General features: G+C 50.1%; 8 protein-coding genes across 8 annotated transcripts; 4 read left to right on the top strand and 4 right to left on the bottom strand.

The window, feature by feature from the left end:
• Positions 1–213: 213 nt before the first annotated feature.
• Aud_004106 (proteasome regulatory particle lid subunit RPN9) lies at positions 214–1,506 on the bottom strand (the record flags this gene model as incomplete). Its single annotated transcript, XM_043289048.1, has 3 exons — positions 214–855; positions 921–1,156; positions 1,239–1,506. 3 exons carry the CDS (start codon positions 1,504–1,506, stop codon positions 214–216), a joined length of 1,146 nt encoding a protein of 381 aa, XP_043144983.1.
• Positions 1,507–2,142: 636 nt separating this feature from the next.
• On the top strand, positions 2,143–2,994 carry Aud_004105 (class I SAM-dependent methyltransferase; the record flags this gene model as incomplete). The annotated part of the gene is made up of 3 exons (XM_043289047.1): positions 2,143–2,180; positions 2,235–2,406; positions 2,467–2,994. 3 exons carry the CDS (start codon positions 2,143–2,145, stop codon positions 2,992–2,994), a joined length of 738 nt encoding a protein of 245 aa, XP_043144982.1.
• A 661-nt stretch (positions 2,995–3,655) lies between these two features.
• Positions 3,656–5,282, top strand: Aud_004104 (complex I NDUFA9 subunit family protein; the record flags this gene model as incomplete). The annotated part of the gene is made up of 9 exons (XM_043289046.1): positions 3,656–3,804; positions 3,867–3,880; positions 3,949–4,011; positions 4,065–4,159; positions 4,225–4,316; positions 4,380–4,521; positions 4,580–4,738; positions 4,794–5,129; positions 5,184–5,282. 9 exons carry the CDS (start codon positions 3,656–3,658, stop codon positions 5,280–5,282), a joined length of 1,149 nt encoding a protein of 382 aa, XP_043144981.1.
• A 348-nt stretch (positions 5,283–5,630) lies between these two features.
• On the top strand, positions 5,631–6,759 carry Aud_004103 (uroporphyrinogen-III synthase HEM4; the record flags this gene model as incomplete). Its single annotated transcript, XM_043289045.1, has 2 exons — positions 5,631–5,928; positions 6,017–6,759. The coding sequence occupies 2 exons, from the start codon at positions 5,631–5,633 to the stop codon at positions 6,757–6,759; spliced, it is 1,041 nt and encodes a 346-aa protein (XP_043144980.1).
• Positions 6,760–7,337: 578 nt separating this feature from the next.
• On the bottom strand, positions 7,338–8,626 carry Aud_004102 (mitogen-activated protein kinase; the record flags this gene model as incomplete). Its single annotated transcript, XM_043289044.1, has 5 exons — positions 7,338–7,366; positions 7,425–7,772; positions 7,832–8,213; positions 8,267–8,462; positions 8,520–8,626. 5 exons carry the CDS (start codon positions 8,624–8,626, stop codon positions 7,338–7,340), a joined length of 1,062 nt encoding a protein of 353 aa, XP_043144979.1.
• A 3,005-nt stretch (positions 8,627–11,631) lies between these two features.
• On the bottom strand, positions 11,632–14,526 carry Aud_004101 (COPII subunit SEC24; the record flags this gene model as incomplete). The annotated part of the gene is made up of 3 exons (XM_043289043.1): positions 11,632–12,207; positions 12,284–13,930; positions 13,990–14,526. 3 exons carry the CDS (start codon positions 14,524–14,526, stop codon positions 11,632–11,634), a joined length of 2,760 nt encoding a protein of 919 aa, XP_043144978.1.
• Positions 14,527–16,181: 1,655 nt separating this feature from the next.
• Positions 16,182–18,378, top strand: Aud_004100 (kinesin family protein; the record flags this gene model as incomplete). Its single annotated transcript, XM_043289042.1, has 3 exons — positions 16,182–16,452; positions 16,510–16,919; positions 16,978–18,378. The coding sequence occupies 3 exons, from the start codon at positions 16,182–16,184 to the stop codon at positions 18,376–18,378; spliced, it is 2,082 nt and encodes a 693-aa protein (XP_043144977.1).
• A 910-nt stretch (positions 18,379–19,288) lies between these two features.
• Positions 19,289–20,876, bottom strand: Aud_004099 (AIM24 family protein; the record flags this gene model as incomplete). The annotated part of the gene is made up of 7 exons (XM_043289041.1): positions 19,289–19,612; positions 19,668–19,887; positions 19,937–20,055; positions 20,107–20,277; positions 20,332–20,403; positions 20,478–20,596; positions 20,675–20,876. The coding sequence occupies 7 exons, from the start codon at positions 20,874–20,876 to the stop codon at positions 19,289–19,291; spliced, it is 1,227 nt and encodes a 408-aa protein (XP_043144976.1).
• Positions 20,877–21,185: the final 309 nt, after the last annotated feature.

The raw sequence follows: 21,185 nt of genomic DNA, 5'->3' as shown, positions 1-21,185 counted from the left end.
TCCATATGTATATCCTCCCCTTTGGTATTTTATAATTACCTTGTAGGTAAAGCTCATCCTTGACTGGAAAGGACCAATCGCTCTCGTAGTTTTCCAGTTATTGAGAGTGTTCTAGTAAGGTTCGTACATACATGCAAAATAGTACCCTTGTAACCATCGAACGCCAAAAACATGGCCTCATAAGGATACCTATCATGTTACCTAGTCCACTTTCTAGGCAGCCCACACGTCCTTACCAACTCCTTCGATCCAGTGACCCAGCTGATTCACACCAGCATCCCAATCCTTGAGTCTATTGCGCATGCCTTCAATCTGTTTCATATCCAGAACCTTGGGCTGCACCCAGTGAATCTGAGCGACCTGCGCAACCTGATCAATAGCACCCTTGAGAAGACCCAAGGACAAAGCCTTCATGATCAGGTGCTCAATCTCCTCAGGCTTGACCTTCGTCTCCGAGGAAATCGACGCGAATGTGAGGTTGCGGTCGTGAGGGGGTCGACGGAAGACCATTTCTGTGAGGGCTGACAGAGAGATCTTCTGGTAGAGGAAAATGCGATGCTGCTCAAGTAGCTTGTTCTTGGAGATGTTGCCGGCCAGGACATCGTACGCAGTAAGGTCGCCGCGGTTGAAGGCAAACAGGAGGTCGCGTAGCCAGCTGTGCGGCGTCTCGGTGAGAGAGTCCAAGATCGGGTGTAGGAGGAGTTCACCAAAGTTGTAGATTGTATCGGAGACGAGGGCGGCGACACTCAGGCTGTATGCGCGGGAGGCACGCTCTGACTCGCTGAGATCCTCCAGGTTGATGCAGGCTAGGTAAAGAAGGGCATTTTTGTAATAGGCGGCGAACTCTTGTTTGGCCTTGGCGTACGTTCATGTTTAGTTCGCGAGCAGAGGAGTTAATGCCGATCGGTTGCTCAACTTACATGGTAGTAATCTGCGTTGACCTTGTAAAAGGAAGCGTGCACCACCGTCTCGACGGAGTCGAAAGAGTCCAAAACCTTCTGGCATACTTCCAGATCTTTTTGCGCTCCATCCAAGTTCTGTAGTCGCTGCTTCACGTTTGCAACTTCCGCAAGGGCATACACGTAAGCTTCTTGTGTGTCGGGTTTGTTCACTTTGTCGGCAAGTGATGTAAGAAAGGAGAGTCGCTCTTGGTCATCTGTCACCCCATTGACTGTCAGCCAAATGCTACCTTGCGTTCTCCCTGTCTAGCTAGAATAGAATATGGATCTCAAACAAACCTGCGCATTCCGTTGATGCCATCAAACCCAATGAGACGAACTTCAGCTGATTAATCTTGTCGGCGAAGCTCAGAACAAACGTCTTGAATATCGGTAACCGCTGAGGAGCGCTTTCAGGCAACTGGAAGAATTCCACCAGAGCGTTGGTCAGTTGATGCCATAGTTTCCGTTCCCAGAAGTCTTCAAAGCTGAGGAAGAAGGCCTGGCTCTGCTCTGGAGCTCGTTGCAGCTGGTCTGCCAGGAAATCGGAGATCTTCTGGTTCTCCATGGTGGAGAAGTGGAGATATGCTGGTTTCGAGGGATACAAGGGCACGGACGGTAGCTAGGAAGGAAGAAGAAGAGGCTCAGGTATTTAGAATAAAGAGCTAATTAGTGGCGGACGAAAGGACTCGGAAAGTGTTCAATGAATTGTGAGAGCAAGGTTGCTTAGATGGCAGAGTTGCGTAGGAGCTTGGGCGGTGTCTCTGCGCCGCCGTAGTACCACTTACTGGAGATATGACATCCCTACAAAGTCACGCCTATAATGTACCCCGTCGTCATACTGCGTTTTCTAAAAGCTTTTCAGCAAGTAGCATCCTGACCCGCATTGGAGCTCTGTGGCTTAGCATGCGTTCTTTTAAGGTACTAGAGAGGTGCCTCTCTTTATCAGTCCGACTAAACTGTTCCAGGACCCCGGTAGTGGATCTAGCAGTTCGCCTCTAGCAATAATGTGTCCGATATGTCTCCGGGTTGCTGGTGTATATTTAGCAGATTTAGACTTGACAACTCAACATAAGTCTTTATTACTCTATAGTAGCTATCTTGAATTGAGTGAAACCGATTATAGCGCTCTTACACTCTTCCCTTGCATTTCTTCCATATCAACATCTTCACATATCGCTCAGAAGTCTTCAAACTTGTCACGATGTCGGACTTTACTGAGTTGAACAGACAATATTTCAGGTCAGTCCACGATAATTGCTGGATGCAGAGTATCTTTCTTACAAATTCACACAGTAAACTAGCTAGTTCCTACAGGGAAGAATTCCGACAAGGCCAGGAATTGATCTTCAATGAGGTTCAAGGACGTCGCTCCTGGATCAGTGATACCTGGAGTGACACCCAGTCGGGAAAAGGTCATAAAGTCAGGATGCTCGAGTATGCTTGCGGGCCTGGTGCTGTCTCCGCAGTATGTATCTCAAACAGATTTCTAAGGTTGATGGAGGATGCAGCTGAATCTGAAAACCAGGCGCTAGCACCGTTCGTCGACCATATTGTTGGCATGGACGTATCCGAAGAAATGATCAAGCAATTCAACATCAATGCCCAAGAAACGGGCTTTGCGGATAGGATGCATGGCTACCACGGGGACCTCCTCGCCGAACCAGCACCGGACAATCTATCTGGGCCTGAGTTCTTCGATTTCGATCTCGTCGCTGTGAGCATGGCACTTCATCACTTTGACAAGCCTGACTTGGCGTTGAAACGCCTTGGTGAGCGGCTGAAGAAAGACGGCATGTTCTTGATTATCGATTTGGTACCGGAGGCTGAACACTCCACGAATGGCCTGCACAAAGCATTCCCCCAGGCAAGCGCGACAGTTAGAACGCATGGCTTCACCTTGGAAAACATGCAAAAGTTGTTCAAAGACGCTGGAATGGGCCAGAAGTTCGACTACCAGGTCATTCAGGAGCCGATAGTGTTCAAAAAAGAGGGGAAAGAGTTCAAGAAGACTATTTTCATCGCTAGAGCTCAGCGCAATTGGTACACGGCGTGAGCTTTTCAAGCATGCTCGTTTTTGAGTTCTACAGACTGTGATGGTTGTACCAATGACATGAGGAGGGTGTTTGCAGGCGACAGGGTACCCGGCTCACTTGAGATGAGCTTCCTGTGGGAGCCCACAGCAGACACCCGAGAAGATTGAGGCTGCTTCGGATAGCCAAAACCTTTCCAGTGTCGAAAGAGGCCGAGGAAAGAATTAGAGATAGGATTATCGGTATAGATAGACAACATCAGTTCATGGCCAGCCAACTCGGTCGTCCAATCAGAATTTCCGAATAGTCAGATGGGGATACGTGTTGAGGGCACGACATGGTAGTATCCCAGCATAGATTGGCGTTAATTAGTTGAGTGGGAATTTCGTTCGAGTTTTATCCAATTCACCTCATGGAGACGAATAGTCCGCAGTAAATTCCTACAGTGCAAGAGTATTGATCGTAGGTCATTGACAATGCTGGAGGTTGCTGTCCGAATTCGGACTAGCGCGAAAGTCCCGTGCTGCAGTTCGCTCTCTGGAGCACGACTTTCGACCAGTCCAGCATCAAGCCCGAAACTTACCTGCTGAGCTGTGCTCTCACCTCCATCTCTCTGACAATCACGCAATACCGATCCGGACACAACACGGTGGTCTCATTCGGACCGCGAGCTGAAGAGAGACCATGCAGAAGTGCCGGGCCGTCAATTCCGCTCTGGGGTCGAGGGCATTCGTCCCCGCCCCTCGGGTCCAATTCCAAGTGCAGCGCCGGAATCTCCAGGATGTCGCGATTACTCGAACTGGGAAACCAATTCTGAAGGTCCAGGGCGGACGGTGAGAGCAATTGAGCCAGAATTGTCCGGTAGCTGGGATGCTAACAGGCAGTTTTGTTATAGGTCCTCTCTTGGAGGTATACTATTCATCGCCAGCAATTCACGTCGCTTGCAGCTCGCCTAATATGATTAACCTTTGCTTTAGGTCATACCGCCACCGTTTTCGGTGCTACTGGCTTTCTCGGTCGCTACATTGTCAACAAGCTCGGTAGGTCAACGAGGTGGCCCGCAGGGTGGAAGCAGACGTTGATTCGCAGCTAGCCAACCAGGGATGCACGGTTGTTGTTCCCTTCCGTGAGGAAATGACTAAGAGACATCTCAAGCCAACTGGTGATCTCGGAAGAGTTGTCTTCCTTGTACGTGGACATCTAATTTTAGCATCTGGAAGCTGTTTTCTTCGGCTAACTCGAGCATCGCTTAGGAATACGACCTGCGGAATACCCAATCTATTGAGGAGAGTGTCCGTCACTCCGATGTTGTCTACAACCTTGTTGGTCGTCAATATCCCACGAAGTGAGTGGTCGCGTCATGTTTAATGGGGTTCGGTAAGAGAGGGGCACAGCTAATGCTTCACAGGAACTTCTCCTACACCGACGTTCATGTCGATGGAACTGAGCGCATTGCCGAGGCTGTCGCCAAGTACGACGTTGACAGATTTATCCACGTTTCCTCCTATAACGCCGACAAAAACTCGCCCTCCGAGTTTTTCAGGACAAAGGTCCGTTTCGGCTCCCCAGCGAGCGGTGGCTGCGTGAAAATGCTGATTGATCGTACAGGGATGGGGTGAGGAAGTTGCTCGCTCAATTTTCCCCGAGACTACCATCGTCCGGCCTGCTCCCATGTTTGGTTTCGAGGACAATCTTCTCCACAAGCTCGCCGGTGTCACCAACCTCTTCACTTCCAACCGCATGCAGGAACGCTTCTGGCCCGTTCACGTAAGCTCAGCACTAAACTAACAATTCGGAGCGTGACGCTTATCATGTTATATAGGTTATTGATGTTGGCTCCGCGCTCGAGTTGATGCTCCACGACGACACCACTGCTGGCCAGACTTTCGAGCTCTATGGGCCGAAGAATTACTCTACTGCGGAAATTGCTGAATTGGTTGACCGTGAAATCCTCAAGCACCGTCGCCACATCAACGTTTCCAAGACCATCCTGAAGCCTGCGGCTTACTACTTGAACAAGCTCCTCTGGTGGCACACCATCTCCGCCGATGAGGTGGAGCGCGAGTTCATTGACCAGACGATTGACAAGACCGCCAAGACATTCAAAGACTTGGGCATTGAGCCCGCCGAGCTCAGCGACCTCACCTTCCACTACTTGGTAAGTCATTCGCCTTCGTGTAAGTTTTGTTAACGATACTGATTCCCCCTACAGAAAGGCTACAGAAGCTCCTCCTACTACGATCTTCCTCCCGCCACGGAGCGCGAAAGAAAGGAGGAGAAGAAGTACTTGCACGTTCTTGACGACCAGTAGTTGTCCCTGTTTCTTTTAAGTGTGTACATAAGTTTACTAGACCCAGTCAATTTCCTTGTGTTATCCCCAGCGTGTTAGGTATATCCATTCAGTAATGCCGTAGTTGAAGAGGCTCCAAGGGAGCTGTGGTACATACGGTAATTATATTTTAAAAAGACCCGGCTTAATCCATAATTGGAATAGGACATCTGCTGCAGGGTCAAACAGAACGGCCATAAACTGTCCCATCGCGCAGCTCTGCTCGAATGACTCCACCGATCAAATCACCTCACTCCCCGAGCGTATCTTGTCCCACACATATCAAATGAACACCAGTAAACGAGCTCAGCAATCGAACATCGGAGAAAAATGACAACCTCGCCTTCATATTCCTTCTCATCCTCATCGGCAACGCCCATCTTGCTCCTCAAGACGAAATCTACCCCGCACGATGGCTACGAGGAATTCTTCTCCGCTCACGGCTACAACCCCGCCTTCGTCCCAGTCCTCGAGCACCATTTCAACCAGACGAACCTCCGCACCGTCAAAGATCTCTTCACATCAGGCAGTCTAAATGCCGGGCCGGAGCGGAAATACGGCGGGCTGATATTCACCAGCCAGCGCGCTGTGGAGGGGTTCGCGCGCTTGGTCACGACAGAGGTGGATGGTACGTTTGCCCTGCCCTCACCGGACTTGGTCAGAAGAGCCAAGGAGAGAGAGGAAAAGGATATGCACAAGCTAACGGGCTCTGATAGTCTCAATAACGAGAGTCGCATCCCGCTCCTTGATACTGTACACCGTCGGGCCCGCGACATCCCGCTCCCTCACAACGTTACGAGTCACCCATCTGCCCCATGCGACGATCTACGGCTCCGACGCCGGAGACGGTCAGAAACTTGCGCTTGCGATCCTGGAGCATTATAATGCGCTATATGATGGCGGAGATGCTAGCGCAGGCGCCCATGCACCGCCCGCTAAGCCTCCCCTCCTCTTCCTTGTTGGCGAACAGCGCCGTGATATCATACCCAGAACACTCATGGCTGAATCCCTCTCTCCCGCTAAGCGGATTCATGTCGATGAGCTTGTCGTGTATGAGACGGGGGTGATGGAGTCCTTTGAGGGTGATTTTAGGGCTGCGGTGCGCGCCGGACAGGAGTATTTGGCCCTGGCTGGTCGGGAGGGGAGCGGCGACGGGGACGGGGAGGAGAGGGTGATCTGGGTGGTTGTGTTCTCGCCGACGGGCTGTGATGCGATGCTTCGTGTTCTGGGTTTGCTTTCTACGTCTACAGAGTCCTCTGCGGGAGGAGCGGGTGCGCTGGTTGATGGGATTGCAAGCGGGACGGAGAGGAGGGTCTTCATTGCGACTATCGGGCCTACGACGAGAGATCATCTTGTCAAGAATTATGGATTTGAGCCTGATGTCTGTGCGGAGAAACCTAGTCCGGAAGGTGTCGGTGCTGGCATTGAGGCGTTCATGCGGCGGAGGAAGGGGATGTGATCTAGGCGTGCTTGATGACTGTTGCTGTACTTGTATTATATACCTAGCTGTTTCGTCGCATTGGCGAAGATTCCAAGGCACGATGTAAAGATAGAATAATCCTTCGATATACCCAGGCACTGTCGGATTGAATGGAAAGACGGCATTGCGCGTCCGGAAGAAATTTCGTTCATCAAACCCGACGCAAGATACAAGGAACTTGGTATGGACGTTCTAGATTGAAAAACAACTAACTGGACGCCAACATGGAAATTTGCTCACAACAAAAGCATACGGCCGGCGCTGATCTCCTATTCAGTACAACAGAAGGACCTAGACAGAATCGGGTATTGTGGAAAGACGTTCAACGATGTGACGAGTCGTGGAAGTTGAATGCTGTTGAGAATAGCGATATCGTGGAATATGTGAGCATATCGCTTGAGCCTTCTATGCGCTTATGATAATATGTGCAGGAGCTTAACCCATCCCTGGATCGGCGGGTGAGATAGTTGAGTTTCATCCTGCCCTCTAGTCTGCTGGAGAGTTGCCGCTGGATCGGATTTAGTCTAAGAGTAACTGCACGGGACGCCACTGTCTCTCTACCGCATGATTTCTTCGTAGATCAGGGCTGCGGATCACAGGTCAGCGGTTTTTCCTTGAAGCAGACGGACAAAGCGACAACTGACTCTTCAATTGCTCCTTGCTGAGAGCATCCTTGTTCTTGTCAAAATCAAAGAAGCCTTCGGGAATAGGGGGGGCCGTGGGCTCATCGTCGGGGTCGTGATACGGCTCCAGATACGGATGGCGTAGCGCATCTTCGACCGTGATACGTTTTGCGGGGTTGAAAGCCAGGAGTTTTTCCAGGAGATCCAAAGCTAATTCGTTGCTCTTGGGAAATAATGCCTTGAAGGGGATCTTCTTCTTGAAGGGAAGAGAGCGGATATACTCTCTAGCCCGGCGTGATTTTATGCCGTAGTAGTCTTCCATGGTTGGTGTTCCGAGAACATCCAAAATGAGGGTCAATTGGTGATGGTCTGCTCAGTCAGTCGTGGAACGCTTCATTATGGAAATTTCCAAAAGCACAGCAACTTACAGTCTTTCCCGGGGAACAAGGGCTTCCCGCTCAGCATCTCGGCCAAGATACAGCCAACACTCCAGACATCAATGGCTTTCGTATACTCCTTGAATGTCAACATGATCTCCGGCGCACGGTACCACCGAGTCGCAACGTATTCTGTCATAAACCCTGAGTTGTCATCAGTCGAGGCAGCCGACCGAGCCAAGCCAAAGTCGCAGACTTTCAGATCACAGTTGGCGTTGAGTAGCAGATTCGAGGGCTTCAGGTCACGGTGAAGCACGTTAGCTGAATGCATGGCTTTGAGTGCACGGAGCGTTTGGTAGATAAAGTATTGGCAGTGGTCGTCAGAGAGATCCTGGGTGCGGATGACACGATGCATATCGGTTTCCATCAACTCCTGTCCAGGCAATCAGTCTTCCAAGGTCTTCACGTGTGCGTTGAAGAGTGTACCTGAATCAAATACACCTCATTGAAGCTCTCATAGTTGCGAGGTCTCTGAATATCCAAGATCGAAATGATGTTTTCGTGGTTAAAGTAGCGCAGTAACTTCATTTCACGCAAAGTCCGCAAGCAGAACATGGAGTGATCGAAGGGTGTAATCTTCTTAATGGCAACTTTCTGGCCAGAGGGTTTGTGGATAGCCGAGCTGGAACAAGTCAGTATCAGAGCCAGATTGTCGCTATTGACAATAGGGACCACCCACCAAACGACGCCGTAAGCACCCTCTCCGATGACATCTTGAATTTCATATTGCTCAGAAACGTTGAAGGAGATCTTCCTCGATCCTCCTTGAGGAGGCGGCTGCACCATGGTTGCTAAGTCTCAGCATCAAAGGTTAGTCAAAATTTCTTGGATTACAAAGTGATAGTCGCAAATCGGATCATGCTCAGGTCGTCCCGGCGCGGTGCATCATGGTCTAAATTACTCAAGAAGCCTCAGAACAGGAGTTGGCACATTCCTGCTTGAGGGCTTATCAAGTACTGTTTGGCATGCAACCCGACGAGCCACACAGTGGCTCAGAAACAGATAATGAAAGTCGGCGCTTACATTCGTTTAATTTGGGGTAATTGTAGCTTTGGACAATAATTCTTGTTTTAATTGTAGCCAATTCTCATACCGCGGTCGCGCTCCAATTGCTGAAAGTCGCCTGGAAGGCTTGAAGCGGGGTAAGATCCGTGCTGGGGGCTGAACGAGTATACTGGAGCGTAGTAATTATGAATTCAACAAGCACGCTGGTCTTTCGAGGGTATAGGGAGTCGAATTCAAGTAATCCGGTTGACGAGCTTGAGTTGTAGTCACAAAGCGCTTTGGATGAATGCGTCGACGTCCTAGACGGCAGCCAAGTCAGTCTTTAAGAGTTGAAATAGGCTTCAATATCAAGGCCGTCAAAGACTTTAAGGGGAAGATTGAGACCAAAAAGGGTGAACGCGATCAAAAGGCCATACCGAAGCTCAAGCTTTAGCTTCAGTGGTCTCCAAGACTTGATATTTCCTCAGGTAACTGATAATGGCTATCTGTTGTTCCCCTGAATGGATTTAGCCGCTATCCTCGTTTGCCGCTCCGACAGCCAGCTTCGAGTGTATGGGATAGCTTGCAGAAGGACGGTGACAGAGTATATGTCGTTTAAGACACGCAGTAGAACAAATGGCAGAGCGCGGGAAACAGAGGAGGAGAAGGAAGGTCGATTAGTATCGTGATGCGGAGGGGCTGGAGAAAGCAATAATAACAGGGAGCGGAACGGCCGAAGTGGGGTGGGGCAGCTTTTGGTCAGGAACAAGCAAAGGAATAGAGGGAAATAACACTTACCGAGAAAGAGAAAGTCGGGGGGCATGTCACGAATGCATAGATGGAAGGAGCAGTAGCACCTAGGTAGATAGAGGAGGGATGTCGAGAGCTGTTTACAGGAATATAGAGTTGGTACAGGAGACCAATATTGTCGCTGATGATCGGCAGTAGTTATGATAGTAGTGGACTTATCGATATGGAGACTCGATCTCAATTTCAGCGTTGCCAGACGGATTATATCGGCAGTTACCTTCGGTCCTTCAGGAGTAGTCAATAGCTTGTTGAAGTTTGTTACGAGAAGGAGCTGAACAGAAGAATTTTCACTTATTGTTGATTCTTCTTATTATTGTTGCGTTTAGGGGGTTGAAGAGTACCTGGGGTAAGACAAGCACACGAAAAGTCCGGGAGTTGGCCGCGACTGAACCTTGGATCAGGCGAGAGGGGCCGCTGTGGATGTATATACTAAGGTAGAATTATAGATAGAAACTTTCAGTTTTCCTATGAGAATGATCATTAAGGGTTCTTCTTCGTCGATCACAAACAAGAGGCGCGAATCTGTGAGTTGATATCTGGAGACAGCCTTTGCAGCAGAAGATAATTACAGTTAATGAAGATGAATACGGACAAGACGATGAACTTGTCAAGAACTGTTTATTCGTCATACGCTTAAGAGGCTATATTTGTCAAACTTTATGGGTACAGGTAGCAAATAGCAATTCTGTCCTCCTATTGTCTCTTTCATTGACTACTATCAGGCGAGAGACCCAGAACTCGCGATGAAAAAAACCTTGAGATCTCTCACTAAGAATAGAGGAGAGAAGCGCCTTTGATTTGGAACCACAGAGAAAGCGAGCTGTCACTTCTCAGCCTGTGATTAATAGCACATTTAAACTTCAATCATCGGGCCATTCAAGGTACAGAGTAGATAGTGGATAGTTACAATTACGAAGGAGCAGTAGAGAACATCGAGACGAGTTACTGGCCACGATCCACTTGGATGTATCGGAATCCCGTCTCGATCAACTCTGTCTCAACCAGTGTTTCAATCCAACCATGGCAATGACACTAGTCGCCTTCAAACAAGCTAACAAGCAGGGAAATAGCTAACCAACACGAAACCCAAATATTTAGCCGCCACAGCGCCAAAGCCGCATCTCGTACGGATGGACACCCCATGATGGTCCCACCCCTCCGGCGTGTTACAGGCCGTTCCCTTCAATTTCTTACCAGCAGCTTACAACCCACCATCTTATTCCCACCAAATGTTGGCCCGGGCGAGGAGGCTGTGCGATCACAGGTTGGACATTGCACTTGACGCTACTGCCCAGTACGGTCGTCACAATCACCAGATGTTGGATAGGTATCTACCAGTCAATTTTGCTCACTGCCCAATGTCGGCAATACTAAGCTGTGACCAAAAGTCTACCGTGCATAAGCGGCCACACAGAGTCACAGATGCCTGGGCAAGTGCAGCTCGTGTGTGCGATGAGACACAAGGCCCAGTGATGAGCGCCAACGGACTGCAGCTTTAGGGGCTTACCTATGTCCCCATGTACCTCCTACTTACGGAGTACTCAGCATAGAAATTTAACTCACTACAACATGCTCCCTCGTGACCATTCCGGTTAAAAGCTGAAGAGGACTAGACGTGAGGAAGGAAGGCAAGGATGAGAAGACACGGTCTACCAAATCTGGATTCTGTATGCACATATGGTATGGTAACTTGTAAGAAAAGAAGCCGTTCTCATCACACCAAAGTGACCCTCACACTGAGTATTGAAATAATGGTACAATGAGACCAAGGATCTACTCCAAATGATAAGTCAAAGATCCGGTGCCGCTCGTTTCAAAATAAATTGACATGGTCATTTGGAATTGTTGATGTATTTGCCATAAAAATTATCAGACTTGTAAAGATTATCATTACTGGACAATCTGTAGGCGTGATCAAGCGCGTCAGTCAGGATGAGCTTGAACAGCGACTGTGTCGAAGTGAAATGGGGAAGACCTCAAAAGAAATTGGGGCTTTCTCAAACCTTTTCTCGCAGAGAACCCATCCACTGCACCAGGCTGACGCTCTGGTCGGCCCTATCTTCCACGAGCATCGTCTGGGCCCACAGTCGAAGACCTGGCTCTCCATCTTCCTTGACCACATACAGGTGAGGCACCACGATGCTCCCAACACCCTTGGACCGGTGGTCCCGGCTTTTCTCAATGACCGCCCGCACTCGTTGATTGAAGTCATTGTCAAGCTCCGGGAGGTTCTGCTTGCCCACGCGAAGTTGCGACCTGTCAGGCAGACCGAAGACATCAAGGAGCAGCTGGGGCACTGCGTCACGCCCAACCCAGAGGAACTGGGTCTGTCCATCATCAATCAGGTAAAGACCGTACGGCACGATGCGTTCAGAAGACAGGTTGATTGGAGGAGGGAGAACAATCTCGCCGGTCTGCTCGTCTGGCAATCCTGCATTGTCAGGCATGTCATGTAGTGAATACATCTTCGGGTAGATGTATTGAATGAGAAGAGGAAGAGGGAGCGTTGACAGCAAGCACAGCGCTGCAGATCGCATATCGGTGGGTATTTGTGCGGATTTGCGAAGACCGAGCTTTGAAGTCAATGTCAGTCGGCAGTTTCACCCAGGATAGAACAGGTTGGTCTGGAGAACAAGAGGGGGTACTCACGTTTTTGATCATCGCCAGGAAAAGAACAGGAAGTCCTCTCAAGTTGGCAGGGAATTGTAGGCCGCCTCCGCTCACGCTTCCACCAGCAAGCTCCTTCCGATATGTTGACAGAAGTTCCACAGCCTTGGCTTGTAGGGCCTCACGGGCAGGTTCCAGTCCACTTGAAAGAACCCGCTCGACAGCTTTGTGGCTGAAGTAAGTCGCAATTGCTTGTTGGTCTGCCGATGCGTATATATCGGCAAGGTTCTGCGTTGTGGGAAGAGCGAGGGTCAATACTCGAATCCTTCTCTCGCCATTGCATGTAGTGTGGAGGACAGCAGTCTGCAAGCAAACAATAGGCTTGGTGACGGTCTCATCGATAGCAACCTCAACAACGTACGCTTGGTCACGAGGGAACGCAGGGAAGGCGCATAGGTCGGAGCTGCGGTTGAAGAAGTTGCCATAGAAGGTATTCATACGTAACCCAGTCGTAGCACGGACACGGAGGACGGCTTCAAGCCCAATCTCTGAAGACAAGTAATCGGAGAATTCACGAGCGAATTTGATCGCGTCCTCTCCCCGTGCTGCATTCCATCCGGGATAGAAGTAGGTTTGTCCACCAGTATATCTCGGCAGGTTACTGAGGGATGCCACATCCTGGTATTGGGAAGAGAATAGGAACATGTCCACTGAGACCTGTGCCTTGGAGCACTCGACAGCGAAGCTCTTGTAGAAGCTGTTCGCCGTCTGTAGAAGACTGCTCTCTTTACTCGTCCCGAGGACTTTCTTATCCTCTCTCATGGTCAGGGAACCATGTCCGACATTGGGCAAAGACGAGCTCAACACGGTCATCTTTCCTCCCACCGGAGCAATCAACTTGTAGCCAGCTCGCAGAGCCGATCCCATGGCACAACCATTATTCTGCGTGTTTTGGAACATTTCCTGTAGTTTGTCGAGGAAGGTCTCAATGTTCTCCCGGCACTCACTCAGAGTCACCAGGAGGTCGCCCGGAATAGGGAGGAAAGGCTCGTCCAGATCGCTGATAACGAGCATTCTTGGATCAGAGTTCTCCAAACCGTCTCTGGGAATACTGAAGTAATGAAGGCTAGAGTCGACTGCGATGAAACCCAGCCGAGTCCGACGGTCCGCATTGGGGATCCTGTCGAGGCTTTCCTTGATGCACCTTGCGCTAGTTGCCAGAAGACCATTTGTGACGGACGCATAACTCACGTCGATCAGGAAAAGATACACGAGCGGCTGAGGAGGACGAACCATGTACTCTTGGGGAGCAACGAATTCGACTACCGCGTGGTTGAGATCAGGTCGCAGGGAGCGGTCCGCAGGCTTCTGCAAAGCAGCATCCCAATCGAACGCCTGGGGCACATCATTGGTCAGGTTGCACATATTGCAGCGCCAGCGATGGCCATGGTCCAGAAAGGTCACAAATGGGTTGATATAGGATCGGCAGCGTCGACACCGCGAGATGACCTGGTCTGGAATGACTGGGATCGGGTCTTCCGCATCATGCAGAGCGGCATATGGCTGAATGACAAGGGCGAACGGCAACTTAGATTTCTTGAGGAGAGAGTGCGTTGTCGGCACGGCATTCAAGGTCGATCGGACATATTTCGGGGGACAATTCGCTGTAGGAGATGGATAAACGCTGGTCTAGAAAATGAGGCGGTCAGCAATTTCACTTCCTGGGTCGGATCATGCGAGTGACGTACACCTGGCGGGAGAACGATCGGCGGTGGAGGGTAGTCAAGCTCCGCGACATTAAATGGTTGAGTGAGAAGGTCTGTAGGATAGAGCTGGTTGAGGGGAACAGGGCGCGGAGCCTGGGGAGCCACGGCGGCCTGCGGAGGCTGCGGTGGCATGAGGTGGGGGTCGGTCACGCCCATCGCGCCGAACTGCTGGGTCATCTGTGCGATTCCTGGAGTAGCAAGGGGAGTATACCCCGGCGCTGCTGCATTCATCTGACTTGGGTCCGCCCCATATACAGGTTGTTGATATCCCGCAGCCTGCGGCTGAGGGGGATATGCACCGTAACTGCCACCAGCGGGGAGTTGTCCCCCAAGAGCAGCATTGGCACCAGACCCAATTTCAAAGGCTTCCCCAGCATATGCTCGCTTCTTCTTACCACCTGCATGACCTTGGGGGGGAGCTCCGGCGGCCATGCCCGCGTGTTGCTGAGTGGGAGACCCATAACCGGCCGGTTGACCATACCCTTCCTGGGGAGGATAGCCCCCTTGTGGTGATGCCATGAAGGACGACGCGTGACTTCTTTGTGTATGAATAATATTAAGTTGTTCAATCCGTGCGAATTCCGAGGGCGGATGCTAAGGGATCTTGAATGGTCGCGCAACTTGTCACAGCTTCACTACCTTACTAGTCAGCACTTGTCTCGAGCGAGGGGCGGGGAGATGATCAAAGAATCGGGGCAATGCGCGTACCAACAAGCAGGGTCACGCTTCAGACAAACGTGGAATACGAATCCAAGGTATCATAGGCAGATGCCGCACACGAATGCAGTCGACGTGTTCTGGCAGAGATTGGGATAGCTGTAGGTAGATAATGGAGGTTCCCTCAAAATGGATGGTGTACGGTGGCCTTTGCGGCTGCTGTTCCCCTTGGACCAATCAGACCCCACGAGCCTAACCGAAGTTCACAGTCTACCAAAACACTCCAGCTTTCTGAGTAAATCACAAACACTTGCTCCAGATATAATTGTCGGGTGGGATGCTCTTGGTTCGAGAGCTGAGTAGCAGAGATATTTACAATTCTATAATCCTCCGGAAATCCGTCCGACGTTGCTGGGTTGTTGGCATAATCAATAAGTGTCCGGAGGGCTAGCGATGATCTCATAGGGAGTAAGTCCATTGATAAACAAAATGGAACCTGGATGATGTTGGCATCGCCGCAGGTAAAGAGATGATCACTTGAAGAACTGAGATCGCATTCAAGCATGGTGTATATCATGTAGATACTGGGTTCCCTGTAAGACTCGACTTTCATTACAGGTGGTTGACGCCCGCAGCGCATGGGGATTATATATTCTTCTTCCTCCAGTACTGATTTCACAGCCATACATACCCCCGGTACTTGAGGATTCGATTTCCACCATTACTTGTTTGTGCACCTGCGTCGTAGCGCTTACATAAAGGTCAAATGAAACAAGCTGCTACTCAGTTCTGTGTGAAGGCCAGGAGATAGAGGTATGCCTGGATTCTCAAGTAAGATCAATGAGCAGTAGGCAATCATTGAGTTGCCAATGTTTGCTTTCGGATTGAGTAGAAAACCACTTGTTACTTGTAAAAGACATTACTAAACGAACTCCTGATTCAACTGATTGACCCCCTATCTTACTGCAAATCGCACTGGCATGGATATGCTCCGTATCCACCCTCGTCCTAGTAAGATGAGTGCGAGGTTGCCGTGCCAACAGCGCCTGACCGCTAAGCATCGCACCAAGTGAGCACATCCCTGCCTGTCTTCCAAGAGCACGGCCGAGTGAGTAACCTCTCTGACAGCAACTCAGTCCAAAGGTGCTTAGCGGGTCTATTTTTGCAGTGAAGGGTATTTCGCTAAAGCGCTCTTTTCTTTCTCGCTCTAATCGTGGGTCATTGGCTTTAGTTTGTGGGTTTGTGTCTTTGATTTATCGAGTCCACCGTATCTTCACCTTGCTCTGATTTGGATTATATTTTCCTACCCTGATCGTGCATCCATTCGCGGAGTGATTCGAGCGCCTCATTGCTATGCGAAACCTAAGAACCCCGGAGGTCACCTCTAGTTTATTCTGAATTGGAGGAACGCACACGGTCGAACTATTAACTCAGATCTCGATCAACGGTACTTCCAGTCGCGTGGGAACTGCATTTCAAACGAGAAGGCCCGATAGAACGAGCACCTAACAGATAATATGAGTGTTCGGGTTGTGGCCCGTGTTAGGCCACTTCTGAAAGCGGAGCGTGAGCAAGACGTAATTCTTCGCACTGGTCCGTCAAGTCATACTTTGCCGCCAAAGGGCGACCAAAAGAGCACCCGGGGCAATTCGGCGGTTGCAAAACTGAGGGACCGAGATACAGTTGTCAGGATCCCCAATCCCAAGAACGAAAACGAGGAATACTCTTTCCAGTTCAATGCCGTTTATGATGCAGATGCCTCGCAACAAGAGCTGTATGATGCCGAGGGTTCGTCATGCATTCCTCTGGTCTGACCGCCATGATAGACTGACGTTATCCCTTCAGTTTCTCCCACAGTCAAGCACCTCTTCAACGGCTTCGATGTCACAATATTTGCATATGGGGTCACCGGAACGGGGAAAACACATACTATGCGAGGCGGTAAAAGCCTGGCGGAGAGAGGTGTTATTCCGCGTCTTCTGAGTAGCATATACAGACGCAGCAGGAAGATCGAGAAGGACAGCGAAGGAGAAACAACTGTCAAGGTTGCCTTGAGCTACTATGAGATCTACAATGACAAAGTCTTCGACCTGTTCGAACCCCCAGAGAAGAGGACACTAGCAGGGCTGCCTCTTCGGGACAATGGCGGGAAGACTGTAGTCGTAGGCTTGACGGAAAAACCGTGCACTAGCCTGAAAGAATTCGAGAGCCTGTACGACCATGCAAATATCAACAGATCCACATCTGCAACAAAGGTCAATAGACATGGCTTCGAAAACCAGGATATGTTAGGCAAGGCTAACTTAGTTTTAGTTAAATGCTCATTCATCCCGATCGCACGCCATTCTGTGTGTGAAGGTGACCATCAGCTCCGGTGACAAGGTTCGCATCAGCACTGCATCTGCTATTGATCTCGCTGGGTCAGAGGATAACCGCCGGACGGACAACGACAAGGAACGCATGGTTGAATCGGCCAGTATTAACAAAAGTCTTTTCGTTCTTGCGCAATGCGTAGAAGCAATCAGCAAGAAGCAACAACGAATTCCATATCGTGAGTCGAAAATGACGAGGATATTATCTTTGGGCCAGAACAATGGCTTGACCGTCATGATCCTCAACCTCGCGCCAATCAAGTCTTATCACCTAGATACCCTCAGCTCTCTAAACTTCGCAAACCGTACCAAGAAGATCGAAGTTCGCGAAGTGGAGAATGAGCCTATGTTCAAAGGACCACCGAGGGTGGTGGCACGAGCCTCAACAGCAAATGCTCAGCGGCAGCCTCTTCGGCCATTGACAGCCTCTGTTAATGTCAACTTGACTGTACCAACTAACAAAGATACATCAAAACCTGGTGACGGCAAGCCAGTGAAAGCATTCCACGTGTACTCGGACAAGTCCCATTCTAGAAATTCGGCGCAATTCAAACGAGCTGATGGGCCGAAGAGACCTTCTTTGAGTTCTGATCTTCACGGAGCACACCCGAACCGAACATCGAAGACTACTCGGATCGCGCAGATATCTCTACCTAGCAAACTGCAGGAAGAAATCTCCACAGCAATGATTGAAGAAATGGTCGAGAAGAAAGTTGAGGAGATCCTTGCCGCGCGGGCTGTCAGTGAGCAATCGAAGCAGAGTCAAGTCTGTGAGATGAATGAACAACTGCAAAAACGTCTGGAAATACTGGAGCAGCGGATTGAAGGCACAGATGATGCCAGAACCGAGGGACTTTCGTACCTACTCATGGGCAAGCAACATCAGGCGCGAGGGGAGGACTTTTCGGCCCTGAAAATGTATCAGCTGGCGCTCCCATTTTTTCCAAAGAACGAGAAGCTCGCGACCAAGATTGCCACCCTAAAAGAGCGCATTCAGAGCAGGCAGCGCGAGCAGCAGACTACCGAGATCACTGGCCATGCGCCCTCAGCGCACAGAAACGGCCTCGGAAGCATCTTGTCGATCAAGAAACAGCCAGCACGTGCAGGCACAAAACGACAAGCTGCTGAATCTGACGAAGATTACGAAGAGCCTGAAGAGAGCCTAGCTCATTACAGTGATGACGATATTTTTGAAAGCTGCCAGCCAAAGCGCTCAAAGCGTTCCAGAACCAAAAGCCCAAGTAAAGAGAGCCCAGATGAACCGGATTCGCCCGGTACGCTTCGCTATCCTTTACGAGCAAGGCGGGGACAGTTGCCAAGTGAGGTCATCTGTTCTGGCTGATTCTTGTGGTGTACTCTCAGCAGGATTAGAGGACGGTCTTTATTTTTTGATAGACCCCGTCATTTGCCAATTGTCATTCGCAGCATCCGCATCACGTTGCGGCAGATGGTTGCAAACAGCCACCCCTAGCCATATGTCGAACATGGACTCAAGGTCTCCATGCAGGCCAGGCTCTGGTCCTTGGTGAAGCGCGGAACACGACGGGGGGTCGTGACTCTGCACGGGAAGATACTTTCCGCAGCTTTGGAATACAGATATATGAGGCACCTGCCTCGCTAGTCGAGACGTCGAAACATATCAGAAATCGACGTCATATGTGAAATAATATGCATCAAACATACTCTTTCTGTGTAAAATCTGGATTAGACATCCACTTGTAGGCAAGCAGGTTGTTGACCTACTTGTACAATAAGCTTTCGACGCAGAGGAATAACAGTCAAAGCTTCAGGCCATGAGTACGCAACTAGCCAGAGAAGCATGACTATAGGTGCAGGCAGCTTAGATGAGTATTTCGATGGATTCTACCTGGTAGGATCTTACCTCATGATAACTTCGGTACTAAGTTGCATTGCCATGGCCAATGATAAGGGATCAACAGCCAGAAGAAATATGTAAGCACCTTGGACTCGAACGGCCTGCCTCAGAACACTACGAACATACCTTTGCAGGATCAATAAAGCCAATACATGTTGCGTTTTGTTCTAAGACTACTGGCTCTTTTGACTTAAGCATGATCTGCTCTGGTAGGCATATGGCACAATGACAAAAAGGATCAAAACCTCTCCATTTAGAGGCGGAGGACAGCTCGTGAGATCGGGAGAAGATAATTGTCTCGTTCTATAGTACATCGAACCTGCAAAATGGAAAAACCCCGAGTCGCTGTTGAATTTACGTATAAAAATACTGCATCTTACTTCTTCTCCGCAACCTTTTCAATGATAACTTTCCCCTCCTTGGTGAGCGTCGCGATACTCTGGCTGATCCCTTTCATCTCGTTTTCCAGTTCCTCAATGGTCCGCGACGGCCCAGGACCTGCATTGACAGCCTCATGAGCAACATTTCTGAATTCCTCCCCAGCTACCCGTGGTTGTTCAGTAGATTTTGTAGGGTCGAAGGTCAATCCTCTTGGCGTATCCGCGATTTCGTTGATTTCACGGGCAGACATGATATCATTGATACGAGGTCCACGGGTTTGCAAGAGGATTTTTGTAGGGCCGTCGAATTGGAGGAAAAGCTGGTCACATGTACAGTTAGTTCATGAAGTCAAGACGATTGCAGGTGGCTCATACCCTATCTCCCCAGATGGTCATTCGCGACCATGTGCGAACCTTGTGCAGTATTTTCATTGTCGTCTTCCATGTGTTTGAGTCTGCCATGTCCCGAATGAACTTGGAGTTCTGGAAGAAATTCGGCAGGCTCTTGAGGCCTGGAACCTGGAATTTCAGTGTTGTCGACTTGAAACGGTATGGGCGTGGTGGGTTGGAGGTCATGGTGTAGGCCACCACATTACTACTATGTGTTAGAACTACAGGCGTCCAAAGATGAGAAACATGCATACCTGGGGTGTACAATGTATTGTTCCCCGGCCTTCAACTCGACTGAATATAATTGGCCGGCGCCAACCAGTGCCAGCAGCCCTCGTCCCGTCACCTCTGAACTACCCCAGTGGGCCAAGCTCTGCTCAAGTTAGCACAGTCTTCCCGCATAGATAATATAGGGTTAGCGGACCAGGTCCGTGTTGATCGTTGGCCGGACAGTGAGAGTGCGACCAGTCCAGGCGAGCAACGCTCGTCTTTGAGCAATCATCCAGTCCACCGAGCCATCGAGGCGGACAACCGCGAAAGAGGTGACAGGGGATCGAACGGAGACCAACGCCGTTACTGGACTCGCCGACGATACCTAGCCCGATTTCAGCAATGACTCGTTTGCGCATGATGCCTTAGAGCTCCAGACCTTCTGGTAGAGAAACGGTATGCCAACGGCGGCTCTCCGGAAAGGCTCGAGAATGCTTAATGTCGAAACTACCTGCAAATCAAGCCGAGAGCAGTCAGCAGGGTGACCTCGACGAAAGCGTGGAAAATCAAAGGTCGCCTTCGTACATTGTCTGCTTTCCCACTTAATCCCACCAGTGTCCCTCGTCGAGTGTAAAGATTCTGTGAAGCGGAAAGCGAAACTGAGAGCAATGAGTAGGGTGCGCCAATGACATCGAATCGCGCATCTGTCTCAAAAGCTGTTAGCGAGGGTGTCTGCGCTCAAGACAACTGCAAATGGCGCTATCATCTCAATATGCACATACCGGCTGATTCTGCCGAGCTTGGTGTGTCGACAATGGCGAGCTGATCCCCATTAACTGCTCCTGGTCGCTCTGAAGGCGCCGCGCGGATTTGGACGCATCTTGTCTGCAATCGGGGAAGCGATGCAACATCCCGTCGCACCCGCGGAGGGCCGGCTCGGATGGAGGATAGAGTCCGAACACCTCCTCTCAAAGGTTGACTCATCCTTGAACCTACAGCAAATTTTCTAGACGTATTGCAGAAAAGCGATTGTGAGACTATGGGGCCGGCCGTGAGTGACGCTCCTCGATTGCCCGGATTTCAAGATTCCTAATTGGGTAAAGCGTTTGGTTGGAACCCAACACCGCCTTTGGAGGTTGCTCTTCTATGAGCGTCAACTCGAATGTCGCTGGGGATTCTCTAAGTAGATGTCTAGGAGCTTGATGATGGACTGAGCAGCTTTCAATTGCTTCTAAGCAAGTCATAGGATACTGTTGTGTGCCCTCCCCAAATGTTAAAACATCTCCACTAATG

The sequence above is a fragment of the Aspergillus udagawae genome (assembly GCF_001078395.1).
Source record: "Aspergillus udagawae IFM 46973 DNA, scaffold_3, whole genome shotgun sequence".
Classification (NCBI taxonomy): Eukaryota; Fungi; Ascomycota; class Eurotiomycetes; order Eurotiales; family Aspergillaceae; genus Aspergillus; species Aspergillus udagawae.
Note: the sequence above shows the minus strand (reverse complement) of the source record. Positions and strands in the feature narration are given on the sequence as shown.